This window comes from Hevea brasiliensis, chromosome 1, assembly GCF_030052815.1.
Source record: "Hevea brasiliensis isolate MT/VB/25A 57/8 chromosome 1, ASM3005281v1, whole genome shotgun sequence".
Lineage (NCBI taxonomy): Eukaryota > Viridiplantae > Streptophyta > Magnoliopsida > Malpighiales > Euphorbiaceae > Hevea > Hevea brasiliensis.
This window is the reverse complement of record NC_079493.1, coordinates 124,440,350-124,466,046: the sequence shown is the minus strand read 5'-3', so window position 1 is coordinate 124,466,046 and position 25,697 is coordinate 124,440,350. Positions and strand designations below refer to the sequence as shown.

At 30.2% G+C, this 25,697-nt stretch overlaps 2 protein-coding genes across 2 annotated transcripts; both read left to right on the top strand.

Moving 5' to 3' along the window:
- Positions 1-1,915: 1,915 nt before the first annotated feature.
- On the top strand, positions 1,916-7,951 carry LOC131169287 (ankyrin repeat-containing protein At5g02620-like). The gene is made up of 5 exons (XM_058128459.1): positions 1,916-2,006; positions 5,811-6,299; positions 6,394-6,559; positions 6,649-7,144; positions 7,242-7,951. The coding sequence occupies exons 1-5, from the start codon at positions 1,916-1,918 to the stop codon at positions 7,854-7,856; spliced, it is 1,857 nt and encodes a 618-aa protein (XP_057984442.1). The 3' UTR covers positions 7,857-7,951.
- Positions 7,952-10,828: 2,877 nt separating this feature from the next.
- On the top strand, positions 10,829-12,151 carry LOC131169285 (uncharacterized). Its single transcript, XM_058128453.1, has one exon. It carries the CDS (start codon positions 10,829-10,831, stop codon positions 12,149-12,151), a length of 1,323 nt encoding a protein of 440 aa, XP_057984436.1.
- Positions 12,152-25,697: the final 13,546 nt, after the last annotated feature.

The window sequence follows — 25,697 nt, the reverse complement described above, 5'->3', positions numbered from 1 at the left end:
CAAATTACCCTCGCTTCTACTATTGTCTCAAGTCCCACAATATGATAGAATTTTTGTAAAAATTCGATTTTTATATAAATTAAAATATAAAAAATAAATTTGATCATAATTAATTATTTTGTCTATGTATTAAATTGATTGGAGGCTGGTGAGCGTCAAAAACAATTTAATATGATAATTACGGGTGTTGTGATATATATATAACTAACTTCGTAGGCCTTGATTGGGTTATCGGATTGCAGTAGGATATCGCTCTACGTGGCACATTCTAATTCACAAAATTGTCAAAATTTGAAATTAAATACATTTAATATTTCAACTAATAATCCAACCATCACGCCTTAAGACCATTTGTTAATATTATTTTAAAAATATTTTTCATATTTTTATATTTAAAATATTTAAAATAAATTAATAAAAAATATTTTTATGATAACAAATTAAATTAATTTAAGAAATATTTTTATGACAAGTCACATATAGAATTGCATTATCTATATATGTAGGATGATAGACAGGGGTGACCACGGACTGGTACAGATTTCGACATTGTAATTTAGATAATAAAGCAAAAGTAAAGTGTAGACTTAATAATCAAAATTTTGGAATTTCAATTTGTGAGATATCTGCTACACTAATTGAGAAAAAAAAAAATTCTACAGTTTCATTGTTTTAAATAACTTAATTTTATTTTTTTATATTATTCAAACTTCGAATTAAAAGTTAAATCAATTCAATTTAAAATTAAAATTGAATCAAAATTATTAAAATTGGTTTAATTAAATTAATTTTAATTTAAATCAAAATCAAAATTATATATATATATGTATAGATATATAAAATTATGATAAATTTGTAGTGGCGGGTATATTTCGGTGATTACTATATTAAAGATTTAAGCTTGACTCTCCTCTTTTTAGAGGGAGATGCAAGATTAGATATGAGGAGGAAGGGAGACAAAATTAAGTATGACAAATGTTTTTGACCTAATACAATTCCTCTATGACAAATGTTTTTGACTCTAATATAATTCCTCTATGCATACGATCAATTTTTTTAGGCTTTGCCTCAATCTCAATATTGCATAGAGCAAAAATGAGGGAAAAGTCTTCCCATCTTGAATCCCTCAAATCTATCCTGATAATAATATATTATTGTTTTTATTTAAAAATTAAATTATTTTTATGCATTTAAGTATTTTTTCTAAAACATGTATTTAAGTATTTAAATATTATAATTTTAGAATTCGAATCACAATTCAAAGAATATGTAATGAAAAATCAAAGATTATAGGTCAATAAGCAAATCAAAAAAAGAGAGACCAAAACTTAATTATCAAGTAACTTATTTTTTAGTTATGTTAAAATAAAATATAGAAATTAAAGAGTACAAAAATCTACACTAATTTTAAAGAATTTATCATTTAAGCTTTTTTTTTTCCTTATCATTTTCTATTGTCATTTTTTTTCTTTTTATATCTTTATTTTTAATATTTTTAATTTTAAAGTATTCTAAATAGCTATTCACTTTATAATATTTAACAATTATTATTATTATTATTATTATTATTATTATTATTATTATTATTATAGTCAACATTATGGTGTGTATATATATATATATATATATATATATATATATATATATTTAAATGAGGGACCAAGCACAATGTATATGATATTATATTAGCACATACATATACCTAATTAAAAAAAAAAAAAATTGGGAAGGGGGGTATAAATGTGCTAGTTGTTTTGCATCTGGGAATCCCAAATAGCAGAAAGGTGAAGGTGCTGCTTCCTTTGGAGAGATAGAGAGACCTTCTTTCCTTTTCCTTTTCCTTTTAAATCTTTTAGACCCAAATTAAGACCAAGCATCCTTGGAAGTCGTCAACGACTCCTCGTACATTGAGGAAATGACAGATGCCACTGCTGATTCGTCGTCTATATTTACCCGCAAACCTCGTAAAGGTTATCCTGCTCAGAAATCCACAGAGAATGAAAAAAGTAAGCTCCTCATGTTTAGATCTTAACTCGGTTTTTGACTTTTGATGCGTGATTAATTCAAACCATACGCGTAAAACTTGAGTTTGCAATGACTTGGAAAATTGCCTTTATGTTATTATTATTATTATTATTATTTGCCGGGGCTGAATATATAAAGGGGCATTGGATGATTTTTCTTTTTTTTAAGTGTCCTGAAGATTAAAGGAAAATGGAACGTGAAGGTTTAACTGTTAAATTTTTAAATTTTAGTTCTTTTATGAAAAATAAATTATTTATAATATTAAAATAAAAAATTATTTTTTGATAGTTATAGTACAATAGAAAATATTAAATTCTTTTACATTATAAGAATATTTGAACTATAAAAAATTTTCATATTGATTACTATTTATTATTAAATATAAAAAAAATATAACAATGATAAATAGCAGTTGTAAACTATGCATTTATATAATTTTGATAATCATCTATTCTCGTTATTAAATTTAGTATGCATGCATTTCTCATCGTTCCGACAGAAAAAACTATGCATTTATATGTTCCTTCACTTGTAATAACTTTTTTTTTTTTGAGGGTCACTTTTTAATAACTTTATTAAAATAAAAAAAATAACTTTATTTTTTTGCATCCATGGAAGTCTCCGAGGAAATGACAGATGCCACCGATGATTGGGACGAGATATCGAGAATAGATCCGTCTGTGTTTACGAGCGAACCTCATGAAAAGAGTAAGCTTCACCTTTTTATCTTGTCTTTCAAATCGAAAAATTACGGATAGATTTTTTTTTTTTTAAATTACTGCTAGATTTATACATTTTGTGAATTTTATATATTCAACTCAACTGCTAAAAATAAGTTAGATTAATCATTTTGAGTTTGATGGTTTGAGTCTAAAAATTATTTCAGTAAGTTAAGTCTACATGTTACAATTAGTATAAAGTCACTTAGAATTAAAAAATTGTACGGTGTTTATGCTTGCGACGAAAAGATTATCCATAGCTAAAGACAAGGTGTAACCATTTAAGATATTAGAAAATCATAGATCTATTTCTGACTTAGCAATTATACTCGACACTGTGTTGAGAATTTTAATTTGAGCTTAAAATTTTTTTAAAGTGTTACACATTTAATTAATAAAAATAATAAATTAATATATCATAATATAATTTTAAATAAAACTTAATTTAATTTTAAATAATATATTATTTATTAATTAAATAAGCGCATATATTTGAGTATAGGCAATATTAACTCTTTAAAATTTTGACATGTGATTAATTAAAATTATAAGAAAAATTTAAACCTTTAATAACTTGGAAAATTGCTTTTTTGTATTATAATATTTGCCTGCACCGATTATATATAAACGCAAGGGAGGATTTTTTTTTTTTTTTTTTTTTTTTAGTATCATTAAGATTTTTAAAGGAAAATGTATGTGAAACTTTACTTTTTCTGTCATGAGATAAAAACTTTATTATTGAAATTTTAAATTTCATGTATGAAAAATAACTTCTTTAGAATGTTAAAAAAATTTAAAATATTTTCTGCTATTTAGATTATGATAGAAAATATTATTTTTCTTTCATTTTATTATACTATAAAATATTTAGACTATAAAAATTTTATTTTTATTTATCACTTATTACTAAATATGAGAAAGAACAGCTTATAAAAAAAAAAAAAGAGAAAAAAATACATTAAAGTGATAAATTATGGCCACTGTTATCGAAATGATCATCAATAGATTAATGAATAATGAATATGTATTTCTTGGTGTATTTATGTTTCTTCACTTTTTAATAACTTTTTAAAATATGGAAAAAATCTTTAATGAGAAAAATATTTTTATTAATAAATTTTCTCAGCATCCCAAAACCCATAAAATAGAGAACATTTTTCAGAAATATATTTTTATGAGAAAAATGAAGCCCTAAGCTAGGGAGATTTTTTAATATTAAAAATATATATATGTTTAAGAGCTGTCATGCATGAATTACTATTCTTATTTATAATAATAATAATAATTAAAAAGATAATTTATAATTTATTATTACTATTATTTATAATAATTAAAAAAATAATTTATAATTACTATCAGCAATCACAGCCCCAAAATTTAAAAGGTCCTCATCCTCAGACCGTATAGCATTAAAACACTTTTTGAGAATCAATCTTAATACAAAAAAAAAAAAGATAAATTTCTTTTTATAGAAATACATACAAGATTTGTCACTATAAAAAGAATAATAGTAACTTCACCATTAACTATTTTATTTATTAACTTCTTCATCTATAATTTCATAATAACATAAATAAAATACATATATATATATATATATATACATCCTATCTGCAAATTGCTATTCAACCAAAAGAGTCAGAGTCTTTCCTTAAGAGCAATTTTTTCCGCAAGTCTTGAATGAAAATTCTCTTGCATAAAACCATAGAATATGCTCTAATCAATTGACCACGACAATTCCTTATGACACCATCAAAGCCCACTTCCAAATATGATAAAAATTGATCAGCTCAATGACACCCACTATAATAAATATTATAACGATCTTGACTTCTACTCGTTCCTTGACTCTCGCGTTGACCTTGAGTTAATTGCTAATATGCTAATTAACAAAACTAACTGTAAACACAACATCTTCAGGCAAGGAGAATTTTTGTTGCTATAATAATAAATTAAGAAATTATTCATACTAATGCATGTAATTATTAATAATTTTAATATATATATATATATATATTTTTTTTAATTTTAATATATAAAAATAATATAATATTTAATTTTTTTTATTAATTATTTTAAATTTTATTTTTATTATTTTTATCTTTTAAATTTTTTAATAAAAATTTCATAAAAAAATGATTAAGATTTCTTTATATATAACATACATATTATAATATTAATATGATAACTATAACTTACCTGTAATAGAAAATGTCAAGTAGAAATATTATAAAGAGAATATCACGTATTAATGGCGTGACAAATTTACAAAAGAGAATTCTATATATCAAATGCTTATAAATATCTTTCTTATATATATATATGTGACCGTCTCAACGCTAAGCTTAGTAACAGTTTGAAGATTCATGGAATCCAAACACCTGAAGACAAAGTCCTTAAACCTGGCATTGAATATCTGAAGGCCAGCTTGCGAGCACTGAAGAAGAGAATATATATTATAGATTTTAGATCCTTTTTCTCCCATATTTAAAGATAAACAATATAAGCTAAAATAAATTTTAGAAAATAGAATTTAAGTAGGAATACCCCACTTCAAGATAAGTTTGAATTTCTTTTTTAAAGAAGAACAATAACTTTTAAGTTTCACGTTTTTTCCTTGGAGGAATAACGATAATTATTACTGTAAATAGAGAAATTATAAAATAAAAAAATATAATAACATTAAAATATGATATTTTTATAATGAGTAAAACATTAATATATTACATAAAAATTATATTTAATGAAATTATATTTTTATTTGGACTCTTAAGTGTTATAGTAAAAAATAAATTAAATTTAAACTAAAAAATTTTAAATTTATATAAATTTTAAAATTAATTTACATAATAATAATATAATTTTAATTAATTTGAAAAATGAAAGGTATTTTTGGCAAACTTAATGTCTTCTATTCACACATTATATAGATAATAGAAAATTTCTAGAGTAAGAACTGGAATTTGTGTATTTAATTCAAAATTATATGTACATAGTGTGAGAATTCATAGTCGTCTCATATGTGCTTATTCTGTTTTAGTTTTTCACTAAACAATCACCTGACAGGGACCAAGGGTCGAGGTGAAATTTACTACTTGCCACTATACAAAGCTGCGTTGCAAGGTAAGTGGGAAGATGCAGAGAAAATAATTAAAGATGATAAGAATGCAATGGTTGCCGAGGTTAGCAGCGCGAAGGAAACCGCTCTCCACATTGCAGCGAGCACAGGTCGTCGCTCCATAAAATTTGTAGAGAGGCTTGTGGATTCAATGGACAAAGATTTATTGGGACAACCAGATAAAGATGGGGACACACCACTTCACTATGCTGCTTTAGTTGGTAACACAGAGGCTGCGACGATCTTGGTGGAAAAAAACCCAGCATTGCTGCATAAAACAAACAATAATGGTCTTACGCCACTGCATGCAGCTGTTATGAGTGGCCAAGAGAAAATTGTATGCGATATCTTAAAAATGACTAGTGTTGAGGATCCATGTTTCACTGGACAGGCTGGTGTCAAACTTCTCAATCTTTTGATCACTGCTGATTTCTACGGTTCGTATAATCTCTCAAGTGTCAGCTTTGTAAAGTACCTGAAATTCTAGCTTCAGTTTGCTTTAATTTTTGTTGGTTATGCCATTGTTGACAGAAATTGCTTTTCAACTGCTAAAGCGAAATCCTTCCTTAGCACTTAAAACGGACAAAGAAGGACTAACTGCCCTCCGGAAATTGGCTCTAAAGCCTGGCGCGTTCAAAAGTCGAAGTCAGAAAGGAAATTGCTGGAGCTTGTTCAATCATTGTTGCTCTCACAACTCTGAACCATTTTCTTATTATTTATGAATCTACTGCATTATCTTAGACAGAAACTGAATGTGCCCCTTTCTTGGGCAGTTTTTTCAGGTATTGCTTGTAGAAGCAGTTACCCTCAAGGTGGTGATGTGGAAAATGCAATTGGTAGTTCAGAAAAAGGCCTTACAAGTCCAACCATAGTGAAAAAAATGTCCAAGCATACACAAGCGCTTAAGCTACTTCGGCTCTTGATTGATGAAACTTTAAAAGTGGATAACGCATCAAAAGTTAGGAGGCTATTATTACCTCCAGTGCGGCTTGCTGCTCGATGGGGGATTCATGAGTTTGTTGCAGAGGTTATCAAAGCCTACCCTCAATCACTTTGGTTATTAGATGAAAATGGAATGAGTTATTTTCATTTGGCAGTAAAATATCGCCATGAAAACATTTTCGGTCTCCTTTGCCATCAAATGAGTTCTCGGAAGCATTTTATAACCACATCACTAGACGGATTTGGCAATAACTTGCTGCATTTGGCAGGGGAATTGCAGCCATCAGATAAGGTTTCCGGTGCTGCGCTGCAAATGCAACGAGAGTTGCAATGGTTCCAGGTAATATTATTCATTATTTATAAGCTATCCAATCTAACTTGTGGGATTTAGCTTATTGATCATATAGCATATAATTTGATCGCGAGCGTCTGTACAGGAAGTTGAAAAGGTTGTCCAACCCTCATACAAAGAAATGAAAAACAGAAAAGGTAAAACTCCAAGAATGGTGTTTACTGAGGAGCACAAGGACTTACTCAAACAAGGTGAGAAATGGATGAAGGGCACAGCTTCATCGTGCACAGTTGTGGCAGCACTCGTTGTCACAGTTGCATTTGCTGCAGCTTTCACTGTGCCAGGAGGCAATACTAGCGATCAAGGGATCCCAATTTATTTAAATGAAGCAGCTTTCCTCATTTTTGCAATATCAAATGCATTTGCTCTTTTCTCTTCATCCACCTCATTATTGATGTTTCTGGGCATACTTACATCACGCTACTCAGAATATGATTTTCTCAAAGCCTTACCAATGAGGATGAGCATCGGTCTTATCTCATTATTCTTTTCCATAGTGTCCATGCTCGTTGCTTTTGGCTCATCCCTTCAAATAGTTCTATCTCATCGTGTTAATTGGATTTGGGTTCCAATTAGCTTACTAGCTTGCGTGCCAGTCACCTTGTTTGCAATTTTGCAGTTCCCTCTTTTAGTTGAAATAGTCTCATCCACATTTGGACCTGGCATTTTCCGCAAACGAAATGATGAAATAATCATGTAATCGTGGAGGTGGAGAAATGACTTCTGAAGATATCTCCTCCTCTGTTTACCTGCCTTTATTTCTCTTGTTTTTTTTTATAATATTTCTTTGTCTTTTTAAAATAAAACTTTTATGTAAATTTGTTGCCTTCCATTAATTCCAGTTAGTTCATGTTGCTGTTGGATCATATTTAGTCGTGTTTGAATCTGTTATCTTAGTACTGCAACTCTCTTATGGAATTATAGAACATTTAATATTGGATCCTGCTGCCCAAACACCGACGATAGGATCACCAGCTGATACTGACGTGCATACCAGCAAAGATTGATAAGAAATCAAATCTCATCCTAGAGGTGATAAAGATTTTAGTTGATCCTGATCAGGAAGCCGTGAGGGCTTCTTCATCTCAGAGTGTAAAGGAAAATAAAGATCAAAAGAATAGTAAGGGTAAGCAAACAATTATCTTCCTTTTCAGGAATGTTATTTAGTAGCTCGATCTGTAGTTTGCAGTAATATATACTTGTGCAAAAGCACATGGCAGGGGCAGATAGCGTTGGAAAATTTTGGTTTGTAGAAAATTAAAGCAGTGATTTAAAGCCTGAGACGTGTTTATAACACGGTCCTTTTAAGGAATATTTTGCCCATAGCAATGAATTGGAAAATACGAAAATTCTCTAGGATTTAAAAGGCTCTTTTGGAAGTGTATTCCAAGTAAACAAGAACAGCAAAAGCAAAAATATAACCCAATAGAAGAGTGAAGGGCAAAGAGTGAAGTGCAGGTTATATTCTGAAAAAATAAAGCTTCAGAATTTATAATGAAAGATTTGAACGTTGGAAGCTAGGGAAAATAAAGGAGCATATATCTGTTAGCAGTAGAGAAAAATCTGTTTTACGACGTTAAAAAGGAGAAAAATCAGCTTAGCAAGTCATTAAAATATTTGGTGAAAATATGTAGCTAAAGTTTAAGAGTTTTAAATTAAATTAATCTTTTTGAAATATAGGTATTATATACAACAATTTAATCATAAAATACTGATTTGTCAAAATCTAAACCATAAAATCCTACTTTAAAATAGCTCAGATCACATGAATGAACTGTGTATGTTAGAATGAACCGTTTGAAAAAGATAATACTAGAACTCTCGAGATTGGAGAAGGCGAGAATTAGTGAAAGTTTTATATATATATATATATATATATATATATATATATATATATATATATATATATATATATATATATATTTATATATTTATATATATAATTAGCATGAACTGATAGTTGAACTCGAAATTTCGAAATCTCATAGCCCTAGAAGTGACTCAAGTACCACTTGTGTTCTTTAGTTATGCATGCATGTTAATATACTAAACAATGGTATAAGCTGGTAGGATAGGGCATATGCTTTGGCGCATAAGACTAAAGAACACATTAAAGCCTGTGGGAACAATTTTCAAGGGATGGCAAACGAGGAACAAATGAACAGTATGGTCTAGCAAAGATCAGAAAGAAGAAAAGTAAACTCGACAAAAGAGTTTTAGCCATAAAAACAATGGATAAGATAGCAGGGAGAACGGATAAGTAATTTATGGCAGCATTTGTTTTCTTTTTACCTTTCATATTCCTAGCCTTGACTTCATTGAGTGAAATTGGGCAAATTCTAAGTAATTCATTGTTTTAAAAAATAATATAAGGACTATTATTTAAAGGAATTTAAGCTTCTTATTATCGTTGCCATTGTTTTTCTCAACTTTCTCTCCATTTTCTCCCAACTAGACACTTATTTTGATCATAATAAGATTAGTTATTTATTATTTATTTAGTTATTTTGGTTTTAATTTCATTAATAATAAAAATATATAAAAATGATGGATTTTAATATCTTTATTTATATATTTATACTTATTATTTAATTATATATTTTGGTTTTATTTTTATTTTTAAATATTTATTTATTTTATGAACTTTATAAATTTTTTACATTACTTGTTATCGTGAGTGTGCAGCCGCGATTTAAAATCATACATAAATATTAAATAAAACACAAGGAAGTGTTTAGAAAAGTATTTCCCTCTTTCAGCTCATTAACATGGTCATGGCAAATTATATATAACAAAGATTTTACATGGGACAGTACATTAGCCGAAAAGACTTCAGCTAATACATCAACAAACAATCTTACTTTATCAGAACAGCATTCCCTAAATTAAAGGCAATCACGACAAACTTTGACTGGCATAAATCATTCAAAGATAACATGAGACAAAACAAAAATACAATCATCTTTGAGTGCTTAAGAAAAATCTCAGATATTCGGAACATAATTTCTCAACTTTGATCAGAAAGATCCATAGCCAAAGAACAAAACCACATTAATTAGTCCAACTACAGCACACCAAAGAAGAGATATATTAGAGCAAGCTAAGCCAATAGAGTTGAAAAATTCGAAGTAGCTAATCCTGGATGAATGGCATAGCAGTGGGAAAGTTGTATATTTAACTAAAAGTTGTTAGAGTAGTTGCTGGCACGTGTTTTATTACTCACTAATCAGTTAGCATAACTAATTTTTGATGTAAAGAAATTCTATAAATAGTGAGCCAATCAATAAGAAGAAGCAGATTTTCAGCTTCCTTTTTTCATTGTTTATTATTTTGTTATGGTATCAGAGCACGTTATTTGCTGCGTCTCTGTTATTCATTTTTCTTGCTTAGTTTTCTGATTGCTTCTCAGCAAAATAACTTTTCACCATGACAGCTACAAATCAAACACTAGATCATTTGATGAATCATTCGAATCCATACTTTCTTCATCCTAATGAGAATCCAACACTCGTTCTTGTATCTCCAGTTCTTGTTGGATCCAATTATCATTCATGGTCGAGGGCCATGATTATGGCTCTTTAATCCAAGAATAAAGTCAGATTCATCGATGGATCTCTCAGGAAGCCAATTAGTACATATCAGATGTTTGCGGTTTGGGAGAGATGTAACACTATGGTTCTTTCTTGGATTACACATTCTTTGTCTACATCAATAGCTCAGAGTATTTTGTGGATTGATTCAGTGGCTGAAGTGTGGAAGGATCTCAAAGATAGGTTCTCTCAGGGAGACATTTTTCGAATTTCAGATTTGCAAGAGGAAATTTATGGTTTTACGCAAGGTGAACTTTCGGTAACTGATTATTTCACGCAATTGAAGATTTTATGGAATGAATTAGAGAATTTCAGGCCTATTCCTTCTTGCACTTGCGTAACTCGTTGTAGTTGTGATGCTCTTGTTACTGTGAAAGTGTATAGACAGAATGATTATGTCATTAGGTTTCTGAAGGGATTAAATGAACAATATGATCATGTAAAATCTCAGATTATGCTCATGGATCCGTTACCATCAATTAATAAGGTTTTCTCATTGGTAATACAACAAGAGAGGCAATTATTCCCTATAATTCTTGATTCAAAAATTTTAGTTAGTGAATCTGCTACTCAAGGCAGTAATAAGAGTTTTTCTTATGAGAGAGGTTTCAGTGATGGAAGGAAGAGATTTAGTGCCCAGAATAATAACAAAGTGTGTACATATTGTGGCAAATTAAGGCACACTGAGGAAATATGCTATAGAAAGCATGGATTCCCGCCTGGATTCAAATTTAGGAATAATTCTATTGCAAATAATGTTGAGGCAGATCTAGATGAGAAACCTGTTAAAACTGTTACGGCTGGTGAAAGCAAGAATTCTACAGCTCATGTTCTTACTTCGGAGCAATATCATCCATTAATGGCTCTTATTCACCAATCTCCTCTTAACAAAGATATTCATTCCACAAATCAAGTCAAATCCTCCAATTCTTTTAATCCTGGTCCAGGTAATTCTTTTGTCTTTTCTTGTTCAGTTCTTCCTAATCTTTGGCTTCTGGATATAAGAGCTACTAATCATATTTGTTTTTCCATTTCTTATTTTACCACTTATAAGAAAATTAAGCCTATTTCTGTTAAACTTCCAGATGGAAATCATCTTGTTTCACATTTTGCTGGTACAGTTCATTTTTCTTCCTCCTTAGTTCTATATAATGTTCTCTATATTCCCCAATTCAAATTCAATTTAATATCTGTCAGCAAGCTTACTTCTTCTTTACCTTGTGAACTCATTTTTCGTAATGACCAATGTTCCATACAGAATTTGAATACCTCGAGGAAATTTGGTTTAGCTAAAGTTCATGGAGGCTTGTATGCGTTAATAAATCCTGCACAACCTTCTCCTAATGTCATGTCCTTTGTCAACGTTTTTTCAGCTACTTCAGTCTCGATAGGCTTCAATCTCTAGCACTATCGTTTTGGTCATCCATCCACAGCAAGATTAGCTTCAATTCAGGACTTATATTCTAATGTTTTTTTTTTCTTCTGGTCATGTATGTGAAATATGCCATTTTGCTAAACAAAAGAAGCTGTCCTTTCTAGTTAGTCATTCTTATTCTCAAGCTATTTTTGATCTCATTCATATGGAAATTTGGGGTCCGTATTTTGTAACTGGTATCCATGGTTATAAGTACTTTCTTATGGTTGTAGATGATTTTTCACGATACACTTGGATTTTTCTCATAAAAAATAAATCTGAAGTTCAGCAGCTTGTTCAATCTTTTGTTATACTTGTTGATACCCAATTTTCTGCCAAAATTAAAACAATCAGAAGTGACAATGGATTAGAGTTTTCCATGCTAAAATTTTATGCTTCTAGAGGTATTCTTCATCAAACCACTTGCGTTGAGACGCCACAGCAAACCGCTATTGCTGAACGCAAACATCAGCACATCCTTTCTGTTGCACGAGCCCTTTTATTCTAGGCTAAACTTCCAAAAATTTTCTAGACATATACTGTTCATTCAGTGTATCTCATTAATAGATTACCAACTCCCTTACTTGGTAATAGAACTCCTTATGAAAAACTACATAACTCTGTTCCTGATATTTCTAATCTTTGAGTGTTTGGATCTTTATGTTTTGCTAGTACGCTTGTTGCTCACAGATCGAAGTTCGATTCACGAGCACGAAAATGTTTATTTCTGGGCTATAAGCATGGAACAAAAGGTTACATTCTTTTTGATCTAAACACTAGGGAAATCTTCTTGTCTCGTAATTGTAGACACCATATTTTGGCCGGCCCCTCAAAGTCAAGAAACTTTAAAACCTTTAACTTTATTGACTGCTCTCAACCGATGTCCCCAATCATAAATAGCTTTTCCGGACTCACCAATTGCTCGTCCCTAGAAAAATCGATCTCACGCTTAAGTTAGATTGTTTTCCGATCTCATGGCCTCTGTTAGATGAGTTCGAGACAATATCAGGTCTTCGGACCATCCAATATTGCCTACCAATGTTTCCCAATCTCTCTGCACAAATATTGCAGAACTTCATTTGGCTAATGTTATGATCGGGCCTCTCGCTTGAATGCCCCAGATATTCCTTAAAATGAAATTAAGGTTTCTATCCAATCTAATAATGGTTCCGATCTTAAAAGTTCAAGTCAATGTCAAATCTTTGTAATTCTAATATTCTAAAGTTTCATCCGGTATTTGGCCATGACTTAGTCTGATCTCATGTTCACGTGTAATGTTTTTCTGATCCCTTATACTCTAATTAATAGTCATTTTCAAGTTTAATGTTCAACTACGTTCAATTAATTAAGTACTTAGACAATTTGGACGCTTTCCGATCTCATCAAGAAATTGAACAAAAAAGGGATTCCAATTCATTTCAAAATAAAATATATACAAGTCATTCAGCTGGAGGATCTCCCCCAGCTCGCTCTCCAGGTACATTATCAGCTCTCTGATCCTCTCCCCCTCTCTCAGGCTCCTCGTCGCTCTCCTCTTCGGCCTTTGGAATGAGCTGATTCATCCACGAGAAGTCCTCCTCAGGATAACACTTTCTCAGCTCGGCTAGGAGGTCATTATGGGCGTTCACATATGCCCCAGCCTCTTTTGTTGTGCTTTCCTCTTCCTTGGCTTAGAGCTCCTCCTCCTTGGCCCGGAGCTCCTCCTCCTTCGCCCGAAGTTCCTTAGCGAAACGAGCGAGATCGGCACATCTACCAGCTCGGGTGACTTCAAGTTCCTGCTCCACTTCGGCTATCTTCTCTTCGCAACGCTTCATCCGATCTTCCAATCTAGAGGTGTAGTTATTGGCAGAGGAGAGTTGAGCCTGTGCAGCTGAGGCATCCTGGACCACCTTAAGAATCTCCTTCCTTAAGGCATGGGCTTTCTCTCTGATTATATGTTGATTTTCAATGGCCTCCAAGCCCAAACTCATTGTCTAAGTTAAAATATCATCGATGCTCTCCTCTGCCAACCTGTTCCGATCTTCTTAGAAGCAGATAGAGGCACCCATAACTTTGGCTAAGCCTGGATTTCCTCTGGTGGAGCAATTCCTTTCTAGTGATTGAATAAGGAGTTGAGCTCCCTGGGAAAGCGTCCTAACAGTAGGACCAGAAGACTCCCCTTCCACATTGGAAGAGATTGGAGGAGGCGGACATTCAATCTACCGAGGTGTAACACCCCTAGTTGTATAGCCTGGTATATTTCACTGTTCCAGTGACCAGTGTTGGTCCGGACAGTTAAAGGGATTAGAACCACACTTAAGACAACTAGAGAAGCCATAAACACAAATAATTAGTAATTGCCAATTAATTAAGTATAAATAAAAAAAACAGAACACAAGAAGGTCATAGCGATGGGTGATATTCTCGGGAATGACTACGAAGTCGATTTAAACTCAAATTTCTAACCGTAAAATGTGACGCCGTGGTCCTTAGGACCCTTACGAACACAGTGGAAAAGAGAAAATCACGAAAAAGAACTGTTAAGCCAATCAAATAATTAGGTCAGGAAGCCGGAAGAAATATTGGATTATGTGCAAACCGGGTTGAACCGGTGAGGGGCAATTTGGTCAATTGACCCCGAGAGTAGACTCCTGACCTAATTGTCAAATAAAATCGGAGAAAAGAAAATTTCGGAATCGAGAATTAAATTAAAGAATTAATAGAAAAAAAAAGAAAGAAAATAAAAATGTTAAAAGGGTGATGACATCATGCATGACATCATGCATGATGCCATAAAAATAAGAATTTGTGAATTTAATTAATTGGATTTTTGGGTCTTCCTAAGACATAAAAAGACAAAAGAAAAGAAAAGAAAAAAAAAAATAAAAAAGCCTTCTTCTTCTTATCCCTTGCCGCCTCCCATCTCTCTCTCCCTCACCATTGCTAACTCCATTAAAGCTTGCACTCAAGCTTTGAAACCTCACTAAATCTCAACTTCTTCCATACTTGCTTCACAAAAACTTGATTTAGTCAGAATTGAAGAAAATTTAGAGGAAGTGAAGATAAAAAACTTCACCTAAGGTTAGTAATACAAACTTCAAATTTTTAGTTTAATTAGTGTATGTATAGCATCAAGAACATAGAAATAAACTTAAAATGAAAAGAAAAATTTATTGAGGGACTAAACTGAAATTTTGGCCAGCATGAGGGGGAGGGTGATTTGCATGGTTTGATTTACTTGAATGGGTATATGAACCTTGAATTAGTGAGTGGTTATGATTAAAGAGTTTGAAAGTAGCTAAATGCAAGAAATTGGCAACTTAGGGTTTTGAACATTAGGGTTTAGAGACAAAAAATGTGAGGAAGTGGTAAATGGTATCTTTGACCTAATGTGAAGTGAAAAATGGTCATTTGTGACCTAATTAAGTGTGTTAGAAGTGTTGGAATTAAAGTCAAATTTGGAGGGAGTGTAGTCATGCTGCTGGCAGCATAACCAAAATTTCCTTTGAGGGATCAAAAATGAAATTTTACAAGTCCAATTGGTATGGGACTAATTGGGAATGAAAATAGGCACTAAATGACACAATTTTCATTTAGGAAGCATGCTCAAAAAGTGACCAAAACCTAGTGAACCAATTGACCAAAGTTGGAAAATTGTAGGCTGCCCTGTACAAACTGACTAAATGAACAGTATTTGTTCATTTAGCCATAACTCGAACTAGGCAGGTCTAAATTACCTGAAATTTTATCAGTAGTTAGATGGGATATAGACCTAAAACTTTCATGAATAACACCAACCCAAATTATGCCATTAACCCAATCAAATCACTGAGCAAAGTTGAATCACTAAATCTGCAGGACTGCAGATTTATCATATGAACAGTAAAGTTTCAATGGCTATAAGTCTCTCTAGAAAATTAGACCAAATTATGGACTTAACTTAATCAAATTGCTGAATGAATTTGGATCAATAAATCTGCCAGAACTAAAATCTGCAGTATGAACAGTAACCGTATTTTGGACATAACTTGAGCTACAAAACTCCAATTAGAGTGATTCAAAAAGGAGAATAAACTTAAGACAATAGGGAACATTTTATATGAAGGAAGTTTTGCCAAATTTTAACAGTAAGGTGACCAATGGAATAGTGCAACTAGGGACACCAAAACTGAAAATTTGGCAATTTTGCCTAAAAGACCTAAGTTTTGAGAAAATGACCAAAACCAACAAGTTTAGTGACCAAAATGTGGTATATGGGTGAAGTTGGAATTTCCATACCTATTAAGCCTTAGAAAGTCAATAATTTGACTTGAATAGTGTAGTGAATAGTAACCCGAAACGATAATTGTAAGCTTTCCTGAGAAATCATCAACATTCTCGGAATCGCTCATTCTCAAGGCTTCGAACTCCCTCCACAACGTCTGAGTTCGCACCTCTTTAACCTTGTTAGCCCCTTGGTTCATGGTTTTCAGCATGTTCCATGCCTCCTTTGCAGTCTTCTTCGCTCCCAATTGAAGCAAGGTATCTTCTCCTATACCTTGGTAAATGGCCGCCAACGCCATCTTATCTCTGCGTTTATCAACTGGGCCTGGTGACTCAACTGCATCCCACATACCTTGAGCCATCATAAAGACCTCCATCTTTATAGCCCACGCCGCATAATTACTCTTCGTCAGCATGGGATATTTCAAGGTAACAGAACCTTCTTTTTCGGGAAACAAGCCTCCTTCAACTGTAGATGAATTTCCTTCATTAGAGGCTTCTTCGCTGTCTTTTTGCTCTCGTTCTTTCTGCTCTCTCTCTCTCAATATTCTAGCTCTCTCTATCTCCAGATGAGACATTGTGTAGGCCTTGATCTTAAGGCTCTGATACCAATTGTTAGAATATCAGACTGAACAAAAGAGAAACAGCAGAAATCGAGACCAGCACAACAGAATAGAGGAAAAAGTTTCTAACTTCTTATTATCATATTAACCTCCAAAATACACAGCAATATATAGAAAAAACTTAGCAGTAATCTGTTGCAACAGATTTGCTCCATATCTGCACAAACAGCAATTACTCCTACGAAATAGGCACTAACTATTGACCAAGCAATAATAAGAAAAAATAAATAAAACAAATTTAAAACAAGTTTAACTACTACATTATGAAGTGGTTGTAGAGATTATAAAGGCCTACCCTGAATCAGTTTGGGTTGTTGATGATGATGGAAGGAACATTTTTCATTTGTCAATAATTCACCGCCATAAGTTTATTTTCTCTCTCCTAAATGGACTGAGTCCGCAAAATAAGCATCATCTTGTTACCTCGTCAACAGACAGGCACGGCGAAAACATGTTACATTTAGCTGCGAGGGTGCAACCATCAGATGAGATCCGGGGTACTCCATCAGACAAGAACTCTGGTGCTGCTCTGAAAATGCATTCGGATATGCAATGGTTTAAGGTTATACATGCATTTTTGGATTCCCTTTCAAATTCATCTATTTCCTTATCCTTTCCATTCTTTAATTTTTTTTGTTCGCTTGGTTCTAAGTAGGATTGGAACTCTAAACTTAACAGTCTAGGAAAATACCATTGAGTTAAATTCTATCTTTTGTTTCTGAATTCTTCGCAGGATGTAGAAAAGATAGTCCAATCATTATACCGAGAAATGAGAAACCATTTTGGGGATACTCCGAGAATGAAATTTTACAATGAGCACAAGGAGCTTGCCAAGCATGCGGATGGATGGATGAAAACTATAGCTTCATCATGCATGGTCGTACCAACACTTGTCATCACAGTTGCTTTTGCGGCTGCTTTTACTGTGCCAGGGGGCAATACCCAGGATCAAGGAATCCCGATCTATTTAAATCAAATTTCATTTATGATTTTTGCAGTATCAGACGCTCTGGCATTCTTCTCTTCATCCACTTCATTGCTAATGTTTATATGCATATTCAATTCGGACTATTCAGAAGAAAATGCTGTCAGATCTTTCAAATTGTTGACCTTCGGTTTTATCTCTCTATTCTTTTCAATAGCAACTATGGTTGCAGCGTTTGGTGCTTCCCTTCATATTGTCCTTTCTCAAAAAGTGGAATGGATTGCAGCTCCCATTAGCTTACTAGCCTGTGTACCAGCGGCCTTATTCGCATATTTCCAGTTTCCTCAGTGGTTCAGTGTAGCCTATTCAGCATTTAAACCTAGCATTATACCTCAACATACTGAGGAAATCATCTTTTAGTCACAGAAATTCTGTGAATGATGTCCCCACTAAGCTAGTTTTCATCTTGAATTTCTTTTGTATGTCTTATCAATATTTATGCAACATTAATGTTCCCTTTGCATTTGTGTGCGGTTTGTAACGTTGTTTATTTATTTGTATGATATGTATTTGTGGCTGTATTATCTTCTATATAAAGACTAGCTAATAAACATTAGCTACATTCCTATGTGATGCCTTCTTCATGTTTGTATTTATTAAAATTTGATTTTTCAAGTTTTTACCAAGAACTCAGTTTAAGTTCTAATTAATTGCGCGTTGATATATATAATACAACTGCAAATTTTCATTCATCTTTCTATTTTATATGGCACATTATTTGTTTACTTTCATATTTTTTAATAATTTAAGTATCTTAAATTTAAATTTTACGACTCCATACTTCCCAGTTTCAATGACCTGATTAATAAGCAATGTCTTGGATTGAGAAATTGACAAATGCCACAGATGATTTGGATGGCATACCTCAGATACATCCGTTTGTGCTCAGCAGCGATTTTTGAAGGTGATTCTGCTTAGAAATCCATGGAGAAGCTTAAGCTATTCTTTTTATCTTAACTTGGTTTTTAAAATCGAAAAATCACAATTCGATTTACATACTCAATTAATAGAAGATAAATATATCATATTATAATTTTTTTTTAAATGTCATATTATAATTTTTAATAAAACTTAAAAATAATATGCTACCTATATTTTTAAAAATATGAGCTACGAAATATCATATTATAAATTTTAACAAAACATAATTGTAATTTTAATTGTTCAAATAATTTGGAAAACAATTTTTTTTAATTATTTAAAAATTTAAAAAATTTGATTAATTTTTTTATGCTGATAGTTTATATCATTTTTATTAAAAGATGAAAATAAATAGAAATGAGGGAGAGAATGGTGTGGTTGTAAGGAAAAAAATATGGAGAGAGAAAAATAATAGAGGGCAATAGAAAATAAAAGGAAAGGATTATAGTAGTTGAGGTATAAAAAATAATTATAGAATTAAATAATTAATGAAACTAAATTATAAAAATTAATTAATATATTTTTTCACTGATTAAATTCACTAAAATAGATAGATTAAATAGTAATTTGATTGTATTGATTAACAAAAAAATTAATAAAATTATTAAATAATTTAACTGAAATAAAATATAGAATAAAATAATATATTTTTTAAAATATAAAAATTTAATAATTATTTTTATTAAAATATAAAAATTAAATAATAATTTAGGGTCTGTTTGATTTAACTGTTGAATACAGCTGATAGTTAGCTGATAGCTGTTACTGTAGCTGGTAGCTGATGACAACTGATTTATATTAAGTGTTTGGTAAAATTATGTTTAACTGTTACTGTTGATAAGTGAAATGACCAATAAGGGTATATATTATATAATTTATTTTATTATTAAATTAAATATACAATTATCAAATTAATATATTATATCATTTATTATATTATTAAAATAAAAATATAATTATTAATCTATTATATTATATGATTTATTTTATTATTAAAATAAGAAAATAATTAAATTTTTTAAAAAATAATTAAATAATTTAAAAAATATAGATAAAATAATAAAATAATTATTATTGTTAATAAAGAAAAAATTTATAATTAATTTTAAGTTTTTAGATATAAATAAATATTTTACATTTTATGTTGTTAATAAAAAATATTTTAACGAAGTTGAAATGTGTTAATTAAAATATTAAAATTATAAATGAAAAATATAAAAATATTAATAATATTAATTTTTGAATTAAATAAAAAAAAGATAATATGGTCAAAATAAAAAATAAAATCAAATCAGCTATTAGATGATGAAAAGCAGTTCTAAAAATAGAGCTGATACAAACTGCAGCTGATGAGTACCATGTCAGCTACCCATTAGCTATCAGCTTTATTTTTTAAAACTTATCAAATACTTTAATTTATCTATTTAGATATCTATCAACTGTCAACTATACAACAGGTGAACTAAATACCTCTTTACTCTAATATAAAAATAGTTTATATGCCTTTTCAAAAGGCTTGTTGGAGCTCTTTCTATCTACTAGGCTTGGTACTTCAGTTTAACGAGCTGATTGGCGATGAGCACTCGACCCATTTCGTAGCGTAACATAGATTGTTGGGCCTGCCGCATCTGCCACTGGGCTCACTCTCTTGCATGCTGTATTATAATCAAGAATTGCAACCTTCAGCAACAGACTTTGCATAACCTTATGTGCAATTATATAAAATGAGTTCTAGGCAATCCACCCCCATTCCTCTCGATTTGCATTTGCGTTAATTAAGAGAAAAAATCCTCTAAAATTAATCTTTAAAGATATTCACAAAATTAGCAATATAAGTCTTTAATTTTGAGATATTTAATTATTTTTTAATATAAGGAAATTTTACTTTTTTAAAGATATTTAGATTAATAGTTAATCTTTATATCATAACATCGGTCAATCCTTTAATCTCAATTCTAAAATATATGTTTATCTAATCACTTCTCTATCACTTATTTCAGTATAATAATATTTTAAAAATTTGAGAAGAAAATAAAGAAAATAAAAAATTTTAAAAAATAAATTTTAGGATTCACCCTATTTTCTCTCCTTAATTTTTTTAATTCTTTTTTAAAAAAAATATTGAAATAAAATTATAATTTCATTATTTAAAAAAATAACTTTCACTTCAATTTTTTTTCAACATTATTATTAGAGTTATTATTACAAAAATATTTTTTTAAATATATTAATTAAATAGTATTGAAAATTAATTTAAAATTAAATTTAATAATTTTAATTATAAAAATATTAAAATAATAAAATTACTTTTTCAGCAATATTTAAAATAATTTTTTTTAAAATACAATTTTTACATTCCAACCTTAATGCCAAACAACCGTTATATTAAAATATGAAATCACTATCATTTTTTATTTATTTATTTATTTATTCACATTATTTTTCTTCCTCCCATCCATATATATTGCAAGAATCATGGTTTAATATTATTATATCTATTACGAATATATCCTCATCACCTTGCTTGCTCCAATTTTACTTTTTCTTTTTTTCTTTCCCAAAATTTGCATATTTTTAATAGGACGTACACCTTGTCATAATAATAAAATATATATGGATGCAACTTTTACCCACGTTATTATTGAAGGGTGGTGACTGGTGAGTGGAGAGCGTCCTAAAAATTAAGACTTTCAATGTGTTGGAGATATTAATAAATGTGATATGTACACTTCACTGTATTGTTGAATTAGAATTAAATCACTTATCTACTGGAAAATTGTTCAATATACAAGCCTTCTGTCACTTATGAAAAATTATTTTAAATTTTTTGCGAATTCATCTTTTATCGCGGTTTTAATTTTTTGATATAAATATTGTTTTAGAACTCTTACTTTCTCAATTTCCTAATAAAAAAATTTTACTAATTAAATTAAGATAATATTAAAATTCTATTAATTCAATCACTATGTAGTGTGAGACTAAGGAGTGTAAAAAAAAAAATTTATCCATATAATTTTATGAAAAAATTTATAAATATATATTAAATTTTATTTTGATCCCTAAAAATAACTGACTATAGAATCATCTTTTTTGTTAATCATTATTTAGAATTTTAGTTTTGAATGTTTTGGTTAATTTCATTTTATCAATTTCACTGAGATAATTTTGCCCACTTAATTTTAGTCTATTTTAAATTAATTAATTGTTTAGATAGAATTTTACAATTTTATATTTTATATTTCAGACTCCCAATTTTATTTATTATTTGGTTAAATTATAATTTTCAAATCTACTTACCTTTATAATTATAATTCAATTGAAAACTCAACTCTTCAAAAAAATAATATCTATTTCTATATTATTTATATGACCCTTACACTTGTGGTCAGTATGTATCAATAATAATAAAAATAAACTTTTGTAACACAGTATATTAAATTTTTTTATTACAGTTAAAATTTGAAATAAATTAATTAATTATAAATAAAATATTAATATTAAAAATATATCTTTATATATTATTTAAAAGATTAAAAAATTATGTAAATGAATTAAATAAATTATAAAATTAAATTTAAAATATAAAATTGACGTCAATTTATTTTTTTTTATTGATTTCATCAATAAAATTCATTTATTAAAATTATTGAAAATATTCTATATGATATATAATTTAATTTTTCTTTATAAAATTAAGGGATTGACCCACTCAATATAATGTGGCTCCACAACTAATTATAATAATTAACAATATTTAAATGATTAACAGCAATCGACCATCAATTATGAGTGGTAAATTAACAATTCAGCTAATCATTTCTACTTCAACCGATAAATTATAGTCAATTTCTATTTCATTTCCCACTTGCCTTTAAATAAATCGACGTGAAGTTCTCCATATAAAGGAAAATGCTTGTTGAGTACTAACGGTTTACACCACAATTTAATTGTAATATTTTTTATCTTTAATTAATTAATAAATTTAAAATATTAAATTAAATTACTAATTTAATGTGATCAATCCTAATAATTCAAGCCGACAAAAAATTAACAATCAGTGAATATTAATTATATGAAAATAGGTCGATTAAATAATTACTCATACAGGTAAGTGTTATTTATTCTATATCTAAAAATATCTATTAAAGATAAGCATGAAAGTAAAGTAGTAGGTAAGAGGAAGAAGTGGTGTAGTGATGCGTCCCAACCGCAAGTGCACGGGTCGTATAAGTAGTATAGAAAAATATCGATCCCACGAGGAGTTGTGTTAATGATTGAATTTTCGATATAAAAGTTGACTAAATTGAAGTATTTATGAAATTAAAATAATGGATTAATGGGTAATGGAGTATGAAATCTAAATGTGCAAAATTAATATTCTATTCAACAATGTATTAATTAAACTAAAATTGCATCAAATTGAAATAAGCAAGTTCAAATATGGCAATATTTAAAATGGCAAATGATTAAATCCGATTAGAAATTAACAATGGTAAAAAGGTGATTCCGGAGTTCGGGATTTCATATTCGAGCTATTTTGGGATTTTAAATTGGTTGTCTAATCTTATGAAACTTATGAGTTTTAAGGAGATTAATTCTTAAATCTTTTGAATTCCCTTTCGAGTGAGACAAAGAGTGCCTTAATCAAACTAATCCTACTTTCGTGGACTTAGAGTTAATTAAGACCCATTAAGTTCTTTAATTAATCTGTGAATCCTCTTAATCCTTAGCCTATTTCTAGGTCTAAGTTAATTAAGTCCAATTTCCTGATTATCTATCACAAGGCCTTCTCCTTTCGGTGCTTCAACCATGGATTAAGAACATTACTCAATGGGATCCTACACTAAGCATGTCATTAAGCATACAAGAAATGAATAAAACTCATTAAGACCACAAAATATGGATTACCCAATCAAAATCCACAAAATATCTCAAATATTACAACCCTTACTCCAGAATCAAAAGTAAACTACTCACTATCCATAATGCTTACAAGATATGATGAGTTTAAATGGAAATAAAGCTTTAATCTAAGCTAAGAAGTAAGAAATTAAACACTAGAAATGTAGAAAAGTGTAAGGAAAGAAAGAAATCTGCAAATCTTAGTTGAGAATGGTGTGGAAGGTGAAGATGGCTCTTCAAATTCTGCTCAGCCCCTCTCCTTTTCTTCTTTGCTCCTTGTCCCCCTCTAAAATGGGAAAATGAGACTATATATAGCATTTTTCTGACATGGAGCCCTAAAATAGTATGTTCTAGGAGGAATACATTAAGGGAATCTTCTGCCAGCTCATTAATGAACTCTTTATGGGACTGCATAAGCGATGCATAAGTTATGCAGTCCCTTATGCGATTTCAGTTATCTGGGCCACTTATGCAAAGCTGCATGACTTGGTGCATAGGTTATGCACAATTCTGTGAAGGTGCATAAGGGAGGTGGGAATGTGCATAAGCTATCTTTGTCTCCTTATGCACACTTGGTGGTTCTGAGCAGTGATCTTTCTCCTTATGCAGATCTGCATAGCTTATGCGGCAAGTTATGCACAATTTGGTCAATGCATATTTCAGCTTGAAAACTTGTTTTTGACATCTTTGGCTATAGAAGACACTCCTCAATGGCAAAATTCTCTTCAGTCCTTCAAAAACACCATTTTTCCTACAAAATAAAGTAAAAATTACAAATTAATCCAAAATCGACAATTATGAAAAACTAACTAATTTACTAATGAAATTAGCTAAAGATAACTAATAATAGAATAAAATGGCTATAAAATTAGACCTAAATGACTATGCAAAATGTATGCATCAAATACCCCCAAACTCAAGCTTTTGCTTGTCCTCAAGCAAACTTTAAAATGTGGTGCAAAGTTTTTAGGGGTGCCTTATCCAAAGAGTTATGAAAATTACCAATTGAAGTAACTTAACACACCTTCAGCCATACCAGCAATCCATATACCCATCCTTCAAAATGCAAAGAATTTAATGCTTATCCAAGCTTTCACCGCTTAGCCATCAAGTCAATTATCATTCAAAATCCCCAAACCAACCAATCAAAAGAGAGAGTCATGCTCAAAAGGAATTCTAGAACAATCAATAGTCAAAGTGTCTCTATATGGAATGATGGAATTGAATGAATGAATAGTTCTCCAATCCCATAGGCAAATTCCCCACTCCTATCTCCACTAATGTAGCAAATACTTTCAAGAGATCAAAGGTCTTTTTATGGATGTAATGGGGCCATGGGATTCAAAAAGAGGCTAAGAAGAAAAAAAAATGGGTAAAAAGTATTCAAAGCATGAGAATATGTTGCAATTTTGAAACATAAGGTACACTTTATTATATATTTTTTCTCTTTTTTTTTTATATATAGGAGAGAGAAATACACAATGAGGATTGTCAAGTGCTAGCATATTTTACAAAACACATAAAATGGAGGGACATTTTGATACTTTAAACTTGTATTTTGCATTTTCTTTTGATGCTTGTCCCTAAAATTTTGCCACCCCCAAACTCATTTCTTTTAATACTTTGGGTGGATTTCTTTCATTTTGAATGACAATGGTGAAAAGCACATATACTAGCACTTTTTTACAAGATGACAAGCATTTCTTCTCCCTTTTTTTTGTATTTTTTTATTTTATTCTTTTTTTTTATTTTTTATTTTTTTATTTTATTTTTTTTTTAATATATGTACCTAATGTTGTAAATAATTATTCTCATGAAAAGGGTTGGAGTGTTTGGTTCATTGGCTAGGTAACAATAAGGATGT

Coding starts and splice junctions, on each gene's coding strand:
- LOC131169285 (XM_058128453.1), top strand. CDS start 10,829: ATGGTTCTTTCTTGGATTACACATTCTTTGTCTACATCAATAGCTCAG.
- LOC131169287 (XM_058128459.1), top strand. CDS start 1,916: ATGACAGATGCCACTGCTGATTCGTCGTCTATATTTACCCGCAAACCT. Junction 6,300..6,393: donor GATCACTGCTGATTTCTACG/GTTCGTATAATC, acceptor CATTGTTGACAG/AAATTGCTTTTCAACTGCTA. Junction 6,560..6,648: donor CATTGTTGCTCTCACAACTC/TGAACCATTTTC, acceptor TTTTTCAGGTAT/TGCTTGTAGAAGCAGTTACC.